This window comes from Macaca fascicularis, chromosome 10, assembly GCF_037993035.2.
Source record: "Macaca fascicularis isolate 582-1 chromosome 10, T2T-MFA8v1.1".
Lineage (NCBI taxonomy): Eukaryota > Metazoa > Chordata > Mammalia > Primates > Cercopithecidae > Macaca > Macaca fascicularis.
Genome location: NC_088384.1, coordinates 102,117,980 through 102,134,441, shown reverse-complemented (window position 1 = coordinate 102,134,441; position 16,462 = coordinate 102,117,980). Strand labels below are relative to the sequence as shown.

The following is a 16,462-nucleotide window of genomic DNA, read 5'->3' as shown; positions in this document are numbered from 1 at the left end:
AACAGCTAGTGGTGGTACTGTCACTAAGTGTTGTGGTTCATGTGGCTGTCAAAAGACAAAATTACAGCACACTTAGTTTAGAGATCTTAATTGGCTTTTATTTGTAACTCTAGAATCGGGCAACACCTCTTTCTGTAAAATAGAACAAGTGTTCCAATGAGCTGAGCAGAGGAGTTTGGCATTATAAACAGAAAAGGGAGCTGAAGAAAGCAGAGACAAGGAACAAAAAGTGGATTGGTCATTTCAAAGTTACTTTTCTCGTGAAGGGTAAAGCAGAGCAGACTTCCTTATGCTGGCTGAAACTGGCCTATTTGTGGATTTGGCCATTGTTTATCTCCTGATTTCGTAGAACGTCAGGAAAAAGATATTTGTCTTGACTTGATAACGTGAAACTTCATCATGAGTTTGATTTGGTCTTTGGGCCTATTTCAGGAGCTCAGTCCAAAGCAATGGCCTCCTGTAAATTTTCTTTAACACCACTCTTGTTATTCCTAGTCCTCATTGTTTCTGTGGCTGTGGCTTGTGAACTATAAAATCTGATTTTAAGGTAAAAAGAGTTGTTTTATGATTGTACAGTTAAAAAATAGGTAGAACAAAGTAGTTCTTGGTACTATGAGTGAAATAAGCATGCATTTTTATTTATAGCATTATCCAAGGACCATTTTATGAACCTTGTCTGACATATTAGTCTAAAATAAAATTGTAGATTAGATATTGTATATTTTGGGAGTTCTTCACCCCATTCTTTTGTGGTTTATAATGGTTCTGCCTTTTCTAGCATGTTTTCTAGATTATTTTCCAGTTTTTTTTCTTGTCAAAAAATTCTTTTTCTTGTCAAAAACAAGAAAAGCTGTTTTTCTTGTCAAAAAATTCTTAGCTGAGAAGTGCTTTTAACTGTTTTCAGACCACCACTTGGAAACTATAGATATTCAGGCCAAGATAAAGCACTTCGTGGTGATTATGATGATTTTGAATGATATTCACATTACTAATATAATTAACAAAGTATAGAAGTACCACCTAAACTGAAGTGGAGAAGACATTGAGAGATGACTTTTGGTCTTAAGGGCAGTTGGCCAGAATAAAGTATAGCAGAAGAGGAAAGAAGTACCATTTCTTCCCTTTTCTATTCAGAGGAGACGTTACACCTCCCCTTGGAAGAGATTCCCAAGTTGCCACTTCCCTCGTTGATTAATTTTTCTCCAGTCATAGTTCCCCATCTAATGTCCAGAAAGATCTCCAAATTGTCTTTCTACCTTTTTTCCCTTCTTTACATTAACACCATTTCTATTTCCTTGATGTTGATTATATCTCTCTTTAAGGATTTAGAAAATAATCTGGTTATTTAATACACAGTAAAACTATAGATTAGATACTGTGTCTTTGGGAATTCCTCAACCTATTCTTCTGTGATTTAAAATGGTTCTGCCATTTCCTGCATGTTTTCTGGATTGTTTTCTGGTTTCTTCCTTTTATTTAAAGCCCTGAGTTGGTGCTTTAGCAGCCCCAATATTTGCATTTTCAAAGAAAAACTTGTTTAAATGAACCCCCTGCCTCCAAATGACAGGTTTTCAAATTCTGTGACAAAAAATTAGGATGAGGCAAGTTTTTTCTTCTTAAATCTTTGCTCTCCGTGATTAACTCCCTAAAGTTATTTATTCTTATGTATTTCTGAACTCGTGGATTTTCCAGAAGTTCTATGTGCACGTGTGTTAGGATTTTTGGGGTGTATGGGGATTGGCAGTAATGTTGGTGGTTGTGTTTTTACAACTCTCAAAACTCCCCAGCCCTACCCTAATCTGAGCAATTCTATTAGGGGGAAAAAAATTTGGGGTCTTATTTTCTCCATACATCAGCCAAGATGGAAATTTAAGTAACTCTTAAACAGAGATGAATAAACAAACACTTGACATACTACACTAAAGGTTTAAACCCTAAAATGAGACAATGATCTGAGAATTATTGTTTTTGCAGAAGAAACATCCCAACATCCCATGCCGTCAAATATAAATACTTTGGACTACCCAATGAAAATAGATACTAGGAGGCTAATTACAATCAAAATGGTTTAAAGATATAATCTTGAATGTTCTTTAATCTTTCAGGTAACTACAAAAAGATTCCACCAGCTTCAAAGTAAAATATTTATGTCCTTCATTCTAACTAGAACTGGTTTTGTCCCAAAGATATAGTATACATGACCATGTGATTTCCCCTGTCCTGTATGTAGGTACTCACAAAACTGGCTATAATTACACAGTGTAATACTCCTTTTCATATGTAGAGGGCAAATTATTGGTAATAGAAACCTACCAATTAAAGTAATACTGTATGCGTTGTACTCTCACCTGAATGTTTGCCCAGTCTAGTCAGTGTTTAGATGTGAGTTTTCTTTATTCACAAGACCATTTAATAATATATGAACTCCTGCTGAAATTACGTTATATGTATTTTTTAATCTTAATACACACCCAGTGTATTCCAGAGACACCTTGAAAACTACTTAAAATACTCAAAGATATTATATTTCTCTCTGAATCATAGCCAACCTATATAATTAGAAAGTGGTACACAGTAAGGGAACAGACTCAGTAAGTCGTAAACCTGAACTAGTATTTTTCACAATTACGTATAATAGAGCTAGATATTCCCTATAAGGCCTGTCATTGTATAATTTGTAATTTAGACCATTATAAACTTTAAGACTTGTAAATTGTGAAAGTACTGCATGCAGTAGCAAAGCTATGGTCAGATATTACTGGCCAAGTCTTACATAGAAAATATTTTCAGTTTTTTTTTAAATAGATTATATCTTGTGTCTGCTTAATTGAAAAGGTAGGAATCAATTTAAGATATACTTCACTATTTAGCTTTATATTAGCTTCAGTTTTGTCAGAAGCCATTTTTCTAGACAAATTAGAGACTTCTGATTTAAAATGGAGTTGAAGATTACCCTCATTTGAACAGGAACTCAAAAGTTGGCAACATAGCATAAAATCTGTACCAGACCTCTAAGTTTCTTGTTATTGCTGTTGTCTTTCATGTGATAGGAATCTGGTTGGGGTTTTTAAAATACATAGTTATTATTTTAAAGCACTCGAATTATGTGAGTACTTAATACCATTTGATGTCATTAGATACACCATTGTTTAATATGGAAAAAGGGGAACAAACTATACAGCAGAAAGCAGTTTTATTTCTTCATTCATCTGAAGTATGAAATTTGTAATGTATTTATTTAGCTTTAAGTCATATGAAAATTGTCAGGTATTATTTTGGGGCATAGATTTCTTAATACATGGTGTTTATTATTCACTTCAATTTTTGTAAAGCAGGTATTTTTTGTTTTTAGTAAAGCAGGCTTTAACTCTACAAATTTGCTTTTCTTTAAGTTTGTGTGATTCTGCTTTTCTCCCATATCTAGTTCTATATGCCAGCCTTCTCTAATGAAAACAACTTATCAGTAGTGTTTTATTACCTAACTCTACTATACCATATGCCAGTCTGTATTCTTGGTTATCTGTCTGTGAAGGTTGTAGATATTAACAGGTCATATTCTTTGTTTATTAAAAATAGTAATAACAGTTTTCTTTCCTGCATGTTATTCCTGAAGATTCTATCCAATGGAATTCAACACAAGACACACTAACAGGAGGCCCTGCTTCATGGGATATTGGAAGTTTTAAGACACTGAAATCCAGCTATTACTTCTTAGTAACATAAAATAGAATTATTTACCTTTGCCCTTTTGTTTTTTAAGCTCTCCTTATCTTCCCCCCCCCCCCACTTTTCTTCCTCACAAAAAGAATCTTACAACTGCTTTCTAAGAGTTTAGAAAACAACCTTTTCCTCCCCTTGGAGGGAACGTGTCAGGTCTAGGGCTTGGCAGGGTATTAAAGCATTGACGTAATTAGTTTAAGACAAATTATGTGTTAACTAGAAAACGAAGGGACATTTCTTACCAAGCTGTGACAATGTACTACCTTAACTCAATAATAAAAATTGCCCAAGTGACAGTGTGTCTCTGCTGAATGGCTTTTCTTACACCATCTGGTTGTCATTGTAGTTTTTTGTTGTTGTTGCTTTCATTTGAAATGTGCTGATGATCTTGTTTTTATTCCGTAGCATTGAACAGATGGGTTGATTATTCTTTTCAGATATTAATAAGGCAGCGGAAGGAAGAAATATGAATACGGCTCCATCAAGACCCAGCCCCACACGAAGGTAAAGTACCCTGAAGCCGTGAGTTACCTTGGGAGAGTTGGGCTCTGGGGAGTTAAGCCCAGCTTCGTACACCAAAGGTCTTTTCTTCCCCCCAACAAGTGAAACGCTCAAGCAAACAATAAGAACATGAACCCTGTGTGAAGGGCCTTGCTGCTTTTTTTAAACATACATCAGGAGATACAGAGGAAGCTTTGTGTTTTCGGTGGCAAATCCAGCAAGTTCAGCTTGCAACATGAGTTGCAGGCAATTGGAAGAGGATAAACCTCTGTCTGTCCCCAGCTCACGTGTCAGTGGGAGCCTCCAGAGCAGAAGGAGTGCCCCAGAGTCATTGGTGTATGCCATGCTGCACTGCAGTGGGCAGCAGAGATTCGACTCTTCATTCCAAATGGCTGCCGGTCCAGATGTTAACCCAGGTTTACGGAAAGTGCTGCTTGAGAGATTACCGCTGTGCCTGTGCTGCAGATCCCCTGTTTGCTCACATACTTGGGTTACCTGTTTGAGGGGAAATAAAAAGGGCAAAACACTCCAGCTCTCGAAAGTCTCCCTTTTTCTTAGCTTTCACGGAAATCGAGGGTGTTTTCCCAATGTATTCTTCCTTCCAGTGTATACAAGAGAGATAATCCTGGTGCGTACCCTCAAGATACATATTAAATTGGTCCCTTCTCTCAAAGAAGAGCTTTATTAATGGTACCATTTACACCATAAATAAAGATATCCTATTCAGTTGTTCTGGCCCCATAACAGCACACAAATGGATGCAGTTTTGTGTAGAGGGCAGACAGATATGATATATTTCATACAAATGATATATTTCATATCTGATGTCTCTTCAGGGCCCAAATGGATTAATGGATTTTGCCTTGCCTCTAAGTAAAAAAGCCAATTTTCCCCAGAAACATACCTAAACTACGTACCACAGTAAACTGCATTTCCTGCAGTGAACTGGACAGTGCTGCATACAGTGAATCCTCATCTGTACTAGTAGCTCCATTGGTCACCTTGTGAACTCAGCTAACTGAGCATTACGCATAACATAGAGCTGTCCTGCTTTTGGACAAAAACACCTGTATTTTGTTACCTACTTATAGGAAAGAATGTCCACTGTGTGTTTCATGTATATACTCCTACTTGGATGTGAAGTTCTAGCTACTGGGAATAGATTACGCATGCCCACTCTGCAGAGTTTAAGCAGACCCTAAGGGCAAAGTAATGCTGCTGGTTTCATTCAGTTGGAGTCTTTGTCCACTCTGCCTGTGCAGCAGAGTTGAGTCCAATACCATAGCTTCAGCTATACCACAGCTGTCGTGTGGATTCTCTGGCCATTCGTTGGTTTCTCTGCGGAAGTGGGCATGTAAATTGGTATTCTGTCTGTTCTCTCTAAGGAATGCCTGCAGCTTGCAGGTAAATACTCTGTTGGTTGATTTGTGTGTGTGTGTGAGTATCCTGAAGAACATAAACAAATCCTGCAGAACTTCAGCAGTTCCGTATAATGTCTACTTTCATTAGCCTTCATCTAACCGTGCCACAGATCTTGGGCAGTCCTATCTTATTGTCCCAGTACAGAATGGAATACAGGTGGATGAGAGTTGCATCTAATGGTCAGAAGTACAGGGTTCCCATTGGAAGCTTTAGTTGTCAGGTGGCTTGAAAGGAGATATGGTGTGTATCCAGTTTCCAAAGAGCGCTACCGCTACCGTGTGTGTTTCCTGGTAACTTACCAGGAGTGTGGAATTTGTAACTTTAAAAGACACTGACTCCACTAGTAAAATCCTCCCCCTCTATGTTGTCTCCATGATACTTGGTGATCTTTGGTGATCTCTGGATAATGTCTGTGTGTTTCCACAGGCGTAAAAAACAGTAACAACAAACAAGCCACATTGCAGAACAGAGAGTAGATCCTGTTTCTGTTATGGATTGAGAAGGGTATTTTATATCATCCTGTTGATGATACTTAACCAAATGCTTTTAACATTTCCAGTTGGTTGTAGATGTTCAACAAACATTGCAGTGTTGGGGAATGACCAACTTCCCTGGTTGGAACCTAGTAATAGCCATTGCCAGAGCATTAAATTAAAAATATTAATTTCACCCCAATCTAGAAATAGTTTTATGCTTTTTTTTTCTTTTTTTAATAATAGTCCCTGCACAAATAAACATACAGACAACATTGGAGAGGGCCTTATAAAATGAGCTTCTAGCCAGGCACAGTGGCTCACACCTGTGATCCCAACACTTTGGGAGGACAAGGTGGGCGGATCACTCGAGCTCAGGAGTTCGAGACCAGCCTGGGCAACATGGTGAAACTCCATCTCTACAAAAAAATAGCCACACGTGGTGGCTCTTGCATGTACTCCCAGGTACTGGGGAGGCTTTGAAGCAGGAGAATCACTTGAGTGCAGGAGGTTGAGGTTGCAGTGAGCCGTGATCACGGCACTACACTTCAGCCTGGGCAACAGTGAGACCCTGTCTCAAACAATAAAATGAGCTCCTTACCAACTATATAAATATACAGGTCACCTTTTGTATGCCTTTTAAAATATCACCTTCCTCAGAAATCAATTGTAAAATGAGGTCATTTGGTGGTGTGGATAGGGCAGTGACTTCCTGCTCTATTTACAATCAACAGGAGGGACAGCTAGACTAATTCAAATTCCATTAACAATCCGTCTTCCCATTGGTGATATTTCCCTAGCTGCGTTCCTCAGCATGTTGTTTAACATGATGAAGTTCCATACAGTCATGTTTATTTGCTTTAGGAAATGATGGTCGCAGTTAGTAATCCCATCTAAAAACCGAGCTAAGAGTCCCAGTTTTTTACCTTAAAAAAAAAAAAAGACAATTTAACATTGTATTCAGAATCCTAGTTTTTTACCTTAAAAAAAAAAAGACAAGTTTAACATTGTATTCAAAATAGCACTAACATTTTAATCATTGTCCTGATCATACTTTATCTGTTTTTATCTCTTAAGATATACCAATAGGGCAGACATAAATTGCAAAGAGTAGGCAAGATGAGCAGCAAGTAATTAACCTGGAAGGGGTAATCATTTAACTGAGGGTGAACACTGGGTACGTCCTTCTTCGGGTGCATGCTTCCAATCAAAGCCTTGAGATAACTCTAAATGTATCAATAGTTGACAACAACAAACTGCCTTTATTCGGCAGTCCTAATCATTTTGTGTGCCCCCAGCCATAGGGGATGCATCGTTCACAGGGGAAAAAAAACACTACCTATGGCAAATATTTCCTTAAGTTATACCTCTACATTTTTAGCGCTTTCTATGTTTAATAAGAATGTTGGTATAAGCATACTGGCAAGACCTTTATGACACCTTGCTTTGCTGGACTTAACATAGGTATCTTTGGGAGTTTTCACAGGATTATCACCTCTTCAAATGTTTCAGTAAACCACAGTTCTGCTGGCTTTGCTCTCTATTCAGTAATATGCCTCCCTAATGACTCCAGCTGTCAGTGTATAATTCTGATAATATTGGCCCAGCCAAGCACAGAATTCTGCATGAGGAATCTCTACTCTGGATCACATTTCAGCCTGAATTCTTACCATCTAACTCTTGAGGGCCACTTCATTGAACTCCTGTGAGTATCTTACATACTTACTATGCAAGTTGTCAAGCATCGATACTAAGCATTAGTCCTTCTTCAAAGACAGGATCATGATTCCAGTTGTGCCTTAGATGTCTCAGTTATGATCTTCAGCTCAACACCTTGACAGTCCAGATCTTGTAGCATATCTTTATGCAGACGTGGCCTCTAGGTACTAGAAGTAAGACTGTACTTCTGAATGACTTAAAGAAGAACAAATAGAATTAACTCATCTACATCCAAAGCTCTGCAGAGGATTTTCCCCATATATTTGTGAAAGATGTTAAACCTTACATCTCTTTGGTGAAAGTCATTGGGTATCGGCTCATCAGAAATAACCTGGCTGTAGTCAAGTTTCTTACATGACCTGAAATGCTTTCTGCTTATCCACAGGGCCTTAATGTCTTTGATTACTGCTTGCTCCTTGGATGTGAGACAGCACTAGCTCTAGGTGGGCCACAAAAAAATTCCAGGTTGTAATTACCTCTGCAATAACACTTGAAGAAGTCATCAGTTCTCAGCAACTGCCACCTCTGCCAATAAGAAAGTTCTGTTTGTGCTGGAGAAGGTCATCAGTGTTTCCTAAGGAAAAACATGGATTTGTATAAAATTTGGGTCTGTGAGGTGTGGTACCTCATTGCACCCCGTATCCTTCCTCCACCTAATGGCAATATTCTGGACAAGTCTGTTGTCTCCATTTCTAACAGTAGTGTGAAGCCCTCCTGGGTGAAAGATCAACATCACACAGCAGCCAGCCATTTTGATGACGATATTTGTGGACAGTATATCTGTGACAGAAGTTTGAAGAGCTAATGAAGGATTTTTTCAGGATCGGAAAGAGGCTGGCCCTCCCAAGGAAGACATTCCAGTGAACAGAAAGGAAGAAAGGGGATGCTGACCTTTGCAGAAAAGAAAGGAAAAGACAGAGGTCTTCCTCCCTGACCATCTGTAGAACCAAAGCCAAAGAAAACCGTCCTGGACATGAAGTTTCAGTCTGTTGCCAAAGAGAAATTCAAAGCCCATCACAGTTTTCTAAGATGATCATCTGTCAGTTCTTAGTCTGTAGGCTGTCAAATGCCTAGTGCTCTGCACACCCCTTTAGTCCTCAGGAAGAGACACATTCTACCAGAAGCACATCACTTGTCACCAGAACCATTGTTTTCCCCTTCATTTCGCCCTTACCTCTCAAATGTTTTCCAGCGATGTGACTATATTCCTCTCAAGGCAAAGAGTATTTGCCTTTTTCCCCCTGCTGAATAGATGAGGAATTTGCAGCAGAATTTTAGTTGTGTTTGCCACCTGCCTTCAGTTTGTGGACTCCAGTGCTGAAATTTAACCACTGTTCAGTTTCTTTTTATCCTCTAGTGATGCAGTACCTTAGGGTATGCTGCATTTGGTTCCTTTAGTAAAACACCTCTGGTGCTGTGGGATGATATTGTTAACCTTATTGTGCTCCAGAAACCTGATTCTAACCCACTTATCATCTGAGGTCCAGCATCTCCCACAGGAAGCTTTGTCTTTTTGCACTTTGATTTCAGCATACTACTGCCTTTTTGTTAGCTGTGGTCTTGTTTTGAAAAATATGTTGGGGCCAGCAGCAGGAGCCCTTTTGTTCTGAGGAGTTCTTTGTTTGGGTCCTAAAGCAGCCCTAAAGGGTTTTTTGTTTTGTTTTCGTCTCCAGAAGAACAGCAGTCTACCATAGTGTTTATCTTTTGGAGAAAGGAAAAAAGGCTTTGCCTTTGCTTTTGAGAAAATTATTATCTTCTTTTCCCTACTTCCACCATGCCTTTGGTTCTTTTTCCTTTTGTATCACCTCTTCTACATTTTTACCCTGAAGGCACTTGAGAGGGAATTAGTAGTTTTGTTGCACATGGACTTCAGATTATTTAAGGGAAAGGGAAATATCTTCCTCTCAAACTGGAAGATTGAACCCAGACTTTGCGAATCTAGAGTTTTAGTCAACTTGCAGGGATGGACTCTGACAGGTAAGTAAGGTTTTTCGATGGATTCAAAAGAATAAGAACCAAACATAGCACTTATAATACTCCTGAAGTGGTAAATAACATGCTATGACATGCCCCACCTCCATTTCCACCAGCCCAGGGCTTTGTGTGTGGTCTGTGGTCTGTCAGGATCATGATCTCTCAGCCCTGATTGCCAAGAACACTTGAAATTGGATTCCACCTCTAATGACTACTTCTAACTGCTCCTCAAGGCAGGTTTATCTGCTGATCATTAATCCAAAAATACTTTGCAGTTGTCCTTTCTCTTTGGATCTTGAGTGTTTACCCACATTACACACTACATCAGATGTTGCATGTTAGGAGGATTATGTGATATAATAAGGAAAGTTGAAGTAAGACTCTTGGTTAGTCTTCACTTTAATAAGAAAAATAATGCTGGCCGGGCGCGGTGGCTCAAGCCTGTAATCCCAGCACTTTGGGAGGCCGAGACGGGCGGATCATGAGGTCAGGAGATCGAGACCATCCTGGCTAACATGGTGAAACCCCGTCTCTGCTAAAAAAATACAAAAAAACTAGCTGGGCTAGGTGGCGAGCGCCTGTAGTCCCAGCTACTTGGGAGGCTGAGGCAGGAGAATGGCGTAAACCCGGGAGGCAGAGCTTGCAGTGAGCTGAGATCTGGCCACTGCCCTCCAGCCTGGACAAGAGAGCGAGACTCCGTCTCAAAAAAAAAAAAAAGGAAAAAGAAAAATAATGCTTAGCTATCCTCATTTAAAGTCCCTGGTCTACAATATGTTTGCTCCCACAAGTCAGGAATGCTGGTGAACCTTAAAATATATAACAGATATTTTTCATGGAAGCAAAATTGGCATTTAAATTGGTTTTGCTGTGCCTGTGTGGCTGAGGTGAGGTTTTCCACAAGCTGATGACATCATGATGAATACCTAATGTGTGTCACCATGGTAGATGACAAAAATATGAGCAAAACATGTTGCCTGCTCTTGAGAGGCTTACAGTTTAGTAGAATAATTCAATTTATTAAACATGTACTGAACTCCTGTGCCGTATCCTGGAGCTACAAAGCCTTCAAGAGAACTTCTTATCTGGTAGGGAAGCCACGTAAACAAACAATTACAAAACTGTGTGGTAAGTGCAGCTATAGAAGTTTGTACTGGAGCAAGATTCATTCAACATATGTATAGAGCATCTGTCATACAACAGACATTGTTCTACATAGAGGGTTTGTAGTGCAGAATCAAAGTGACATAGTTCTTGTCCTTGTGGCGCTTGTAGTCTAGTAGGGCAGACAGACATTAAATAAATATGTAATGTCAATGACAAAAGTAAAAACAAAGTGCTATGAGAGAATTTTAGGGGCAGAAGGTAAACTTTGAATCTAACAGAATCAGGGAGTAGGGGTTATTTATACGCTGAGACCTGGAAAATGAGTGTAGATCTCTTCCTGCTACTCATGTAAAGGGATTGGGAAAGACGTTGGCTAGTTATAGCTGAAAGGCCGGTGTGGCAGAGTGGTAAACTAGGGAGAGGGTGTGACAGGGTTGAAGAAGACAGGAGCCAAGATTATACAGGACCTTCATGCCATTGGTAGAGGTTTTAGATTGAATTCTAAATACTGTGGGAGCCTGGCATAGTGGTACACATCTGTAGTTCCAGCTACTTGGTAGGCTGAGGCAGGAGGATCACTTGAGCTCCCAGGAGTTCAAGGCTGTAGTGTTCCGTGATCCCACCTGTGAATAGCCACTGCACTCCAGCCTGGGCAACATAGGTGAGACCTCATCCCTATAAAAATAAACAAATACATACTGTGGGAAACCAGTGACGGGCTTTACATACTTAAAAGATCACTGGAGAGTGATCTTTCTGGAGAAAAATTATAAAATAGGCAAAAACAGAAATGAGACTGCTTTAGAAGGCTCTTGCTGTGGTTTGAGGGTGAGATGATTATGAGCTGGCCTTCAGTAGTGCCAAAGAAGGTAAAGGAAAGTGGGCAGAACTGAGAAAGAATGAAGAAAATTTGGAAATGTGGTTGGAAGGGAGGATGAGGCTTTAAGGGAAAGATGACTTCCAGTTTCGTGGCTTGAGTAACTGAGTAGTTGGATGTGCCATTTACTGAGATGGGAAGGACTGGAGGAGGAGCATGTTTGTTGGGGAAGATCAAGAGTTCAGGGCAGGTTTTACAGAGAAGGTAATCCTTAAAGCAGGTCAGACATAAGATGTTGTTGTAAAAAGGTAAATGCCAGATCAAGATGAGTAATACAGATAGAAAGTGCCCTGAGCTGTGCAGAAGAGATCAGCAGTTAGGAAGGGTAGGGAAGGTTTCTTGGAAGACATGGGACATGAACTTGCCTGTGTGGATTGGATGGTACTTGGATTAGTACAGGAAAAATATTCCAAGTATAGAAATCATGTAAATAAAAATATTGAGATAGATTATGTCTTGTGAGTTATCGCATAAGAATTAAGTAGAACTGAGGATTTTGAATTAGAAATGAGAGGAAGGTAATAGGTGTCAGATTTATTAAGCTTTCTAACATAGAAGTTGGCATTTTAGGATAGTTAATGTATTTATGTGTCGAATGAATTGAAAGTGAGTAGACTGATTTTTAATTCTGTATTTTGGAAACTTGTTGGTGTCAGAATAGAAATAAGGGCTTGGATTGGACTTTCAAATCCAATGGGAATAGAAAGAAAAAGTGAACGGGACACAAGTGACTTTATTGGGATGGGGGAGGAAAAAGCATGATTAATTTCAAGAACTAATTAAAACTTGATAACTTGAAAGGTGATTTTTGTCAGAAGTGGAAAAGTGGGGAATGGGGCTCATGGGGTTGGAGTAAGAAGGTTTTAATTTTAAATATGTTGAAGAGGAGTTTCCAGTGGGTTGAAACGTCTCATGAAGAACATTGAGTCAGAGTAGACCAAGCATATCTGTGACTTCACTGTTTAGGTTTTTGTTTTTTGTTTTTTTTTTTTAAACCATCTTGAGCAAAAAGGAATCAGGTTCTGCGTAAACCCTCAGACTGAGAGATACCACTACTCAATAGCTCTGACAAAACAGAGAAACAGATTGTTCTTGATCCTTTACTGTATGTATCTTATAGTACTTTTTTCCCCTTAATTTTATTATCCTGCCAAGATACTTCAAGTGAACTTTCCATACTTTAAGGACAGTTCCTTTGATCACTTTTATTATAAGATTGTGCCCTTCACTCTTTTTGTCTTCATAAGTCTTGCCTCCTTACTCTGTCCCTCCAACTTTTTACCGCTTGTAAAGTCTCTTTCAAGCAAGTCTGGTGGAAAGACACTTTCACTTTGAAAGCTTGATGAATACTGTTATCCAGTCAAGACCTTCGGTTTTTGGTCATGCATTCTTTTGATGTCCTAATCTTTTTTTTTTTTTTTTTTTTTTTTTTTTTTTTGAGGCGGAGTCTCGCTCTGTCGCCCAGGCTGGAGTGCAGTGGCGCGATCTCGGCTCACTGCAAGCTCCGCCTCCCGGGTTCCCGCCATTCTCCTGCCTCAGCCTCCCGAGTAGCTGGGACTACAGGCGCCGCCACCACGCCCGGCTAATTTTTTTGTATTTTTAGTGGAGACGGGGTTTCATTGTGTTAGCCAGGATGGTCTCGATCTCCTGACCTCGTGATCCGCCCGTCTCGGCCTCCCAAAGTGCTGGGATTACAGGCTTGAGCCACCGCGCCCGGCCTGATGTCCTAATCTTTTGAGATTGTGGAACCTCTAGACTATCTGCTGACCAAATGGATGACTGGCCTTAAATGTTTAGTCATGTTCTGTTTGGCTGCCCTGTTTTAGAGAAAAATGCTTGGAGGGTGGGGGCTTTCTCTTATGAAGAGCTGATGGGTTGGCTACTTTCAATTTCTTTGTCTTAGCATCTTCTTGCTACCTCCCACAGGGATCCATATGGCTTTGGAGACAGTCGAGATTCAAGGCGTGATCGATCCCCAATTCGCGGAAGTCCAAGGAGAGAGCCCAGGGATGGCAGAAATGGCCGGGATGCCCGGGACAGCAGAGACATTCGAGATCCCCGAGACTTGCGGGACCACAGACATAGTAGAGACTTGCGGGATCACAGAGACAGCAGGAGTATGCGCGACGTTCGGGACATGAGGGATCTTAGAGACTTTCGTGATCTAAGAGACTCTAGGGATTTTCGAGATCAGCGAGACCCCATGTACGACAGATACAGAGACATGAGAGACTCCCGAGATCCTATGTACAGGTACATACATAGTTACTCTGCTTGTTTTTTCCGTAAGTTCTTTTTTATGTATGTTCTGCTAAACTAATTGAAAGCTCCGTAAGAGCAATAATTTTATCAGCCTTATATTTCTAGTGACTGTCGAGTGGTAGATGTGCTGCTGCTCAATAAATTTTGCTGAATGTATGAATGATTTTAAACATTTTTAACAGAAAATAACAGTGTTCGAAAGGTATGGAGAAATTGAAACCATCAGAAATTGCAAGTAGGTATGCAAATTGGTATAGCCACTATGGAAAACAGTTTGGCAGTTCCTTAAAAAGTTAAACATAGAATTACCATATGATCTATCAGTTCCACTCCTGAGTATACACTCAAAAGGATTGAAAAGAGGGACTCAGATAGTTGTACATGAATATGCATAACAGTACGATTCATAATAACCAAAAGGTAAAAACAATTCAGATGTCTGTCAGCAGATTAATAGATCTTTTTTTCTTTGAGACAAGGTCTCATTCTGTTTCCCAGGCTGGAGTGCAGTAGCATGATCACAGCTCACTGCAGCCTTGACCTCCCAGGCTTAAGTAATCCTCCCACCTGAGCCGGGCGCGGTGGCTCACGCCTGTAATCCCAGCACTTTGGGAGGCTGAGGCGGGCGGATCACAAGGTCAGGAGATCGAGACCATCCTGGCTAACACGGTGAAACCCCGTCTCTACTAAAAATACAAAAAATTAGCCGGGTGTGGTGGTGGGCACCTGTGGTCCCAGCTACTCGGGAGGCTGAGGCGGGAGAATGGCGTGGGCCCAGGACGCGGAGCTTGCAGTGAGCCGAGATCGCGCCACTGCACTCCAGCCTGGGCGACAGAGCGAGACTCCGTCTCACAAAAAAAAAAAAAATCCTCCCACCTCAGCCTCGCAAGTAGCTGGAACTACAGGCATACGCCACCACACCTGGGTAGCTTTTTGTATAGATGTAGAGTCTCACTATGTTGCCCAGGCTGGTCTTGAACTCCTGAGCTCAAGGTATCCTCCTGCCTTGGCCTCCCAAAGTGCTGAGATTACAGGTGTAAGCCACTGCATCTGATGTGGATTTTTTTTTAAGTGATGTATTCATATAATGTGGTATCACTCAACCATAAAATGGAATGAAGTTCTGATCTGTGTTACAGCATGAAGGATGTTGAAAACATTATGCTAAGTGAAATAAGCCAGACACAAGACAAATATTGTATGATTTCACTTATATGAAATATCAAGAATAGGCAAATTTATAGAGACAGAAAGTAGATTAAAGATTACCAGTGGCTGGAAAGAGGGGAGTTATTATTTCACAAATGCAGAATTTGTTTGAGGTGATGAAAAATTTTAGATAGATAATGGTGGTGATTACACAACATTGTGAATATAGTGCCACTGAATTGTATACTTAAAAATTGTTAGGCCAGGCACGGTGGCTCACGCCTGTAATCCCAGCACTTTGGGAGGCTGAGGTTGGCGGATTGCCCGAGCTCAGGAGTTCAAGACCAACCTAGGCAACGTGGCAAAACTCCCGTCTCTACTAAAAAAATAAAAATAATAAATAAAAATTGTTAAAATGGCAAATTATTGTTACATACGTTTAAGTATAATTTTAAAAAGCACAAGGGAGGGACGTGTAATGTTTCCTCAAAACTAATATCAATAATTCCTGCCAGTTATTTTGCATTTAATATATGCCAAAGACTATGCTAAGTGCTTTCTGTACATCATCTCTGTTCATCCCTTCCCATCATTTTGTGAGACAGGTTAACTATCACAGCCACAGAGCTGATATGCAGTGAGTCTCAGATATAAACCTCATTTGTCTAATCCCAAAGAATTCTCTAGATGATTTTTTCAGTATAGGACACAGTTTTATCATTATGAAAATTTCCTTAACTTTTTAGGAGAGAAGGCTCTTATGACCGATACCTACGAATGGATGACTATTGCAGGAGAAAGGATGACTCTTATTTTGACCGTTACAGAGATAGCTTTGATGGACGAGGCCCTCCAGGCCCAGAAAGTCAGTCTCGTGCAAAAGGTAAAGTAGCTGAAACAGTCTATTCCTGTTAGTGATAGAACACTTTACAAAAGAGAAAGGAAATTAATAACCAGTACCCCATCTGAAAAAGGGCTAGTGACTTGGCCAAACAGTGTATGAAAAGAAGAAATACAAGTAGCTTATTAGTGGGTAAAGGGCATTTGGCTTGAAAATGATTTTTAAGATGCAAATTAGTACCATCATCTGGTTTAGACATCCAACAAGAAGAAATAAATATTAAATTCCAGCAATAAGAAATGAACAAAATACTGGTCACTGTGGCCACCACCTGTAATCCTAGCACTTTGGAAGGCCAAGACCATCAGATCACTTGAGCCCAGGAGTTCAAGACCAGCTTGAGCAACATAGTAAAACCCC

At 40.0% G+C, this 16,462-nt stretch overlaps 1 protein-coding gene across 4 annotated transcripts in view; it reads left to right on the top strand.

Annotated features, from left to right (window-relative positions):
• NCOA5 (nuclear receptor coactivator 5) overlaps window positions 1-16,462 on the top strand; it is a 30,322-nt gene that overhangs the window by 6,362 nt on the left and 7,498 nt on the right. For 2 of the 4 annotated variants that reach the window (XM_005569222.4, XM_045363044.2), the window contains exons 2-4: window positions 4,158-4,224; window positions 13,717-14,043; window positions 15,948-16,084. In XM_005569222.4, coding sequence (XP_005569279.2) covers window positions 4,187-4,224; window positions 13,717-14,043; window positions 15,948-16,084 — 502 coding nt within the window. In that variant the 5' untranslated portion in view covers window positions 4,158-4,186. The remainder of the gene's footprint in view (window positions 1-4,157; window positions 4,225-13,716; window positions 14,044-15,947; window positions 16,085-16,462) is intronic. The other 2 variants (XM_005569223.4, XM_065523221.1) reach the window with 1 other exon arrangement.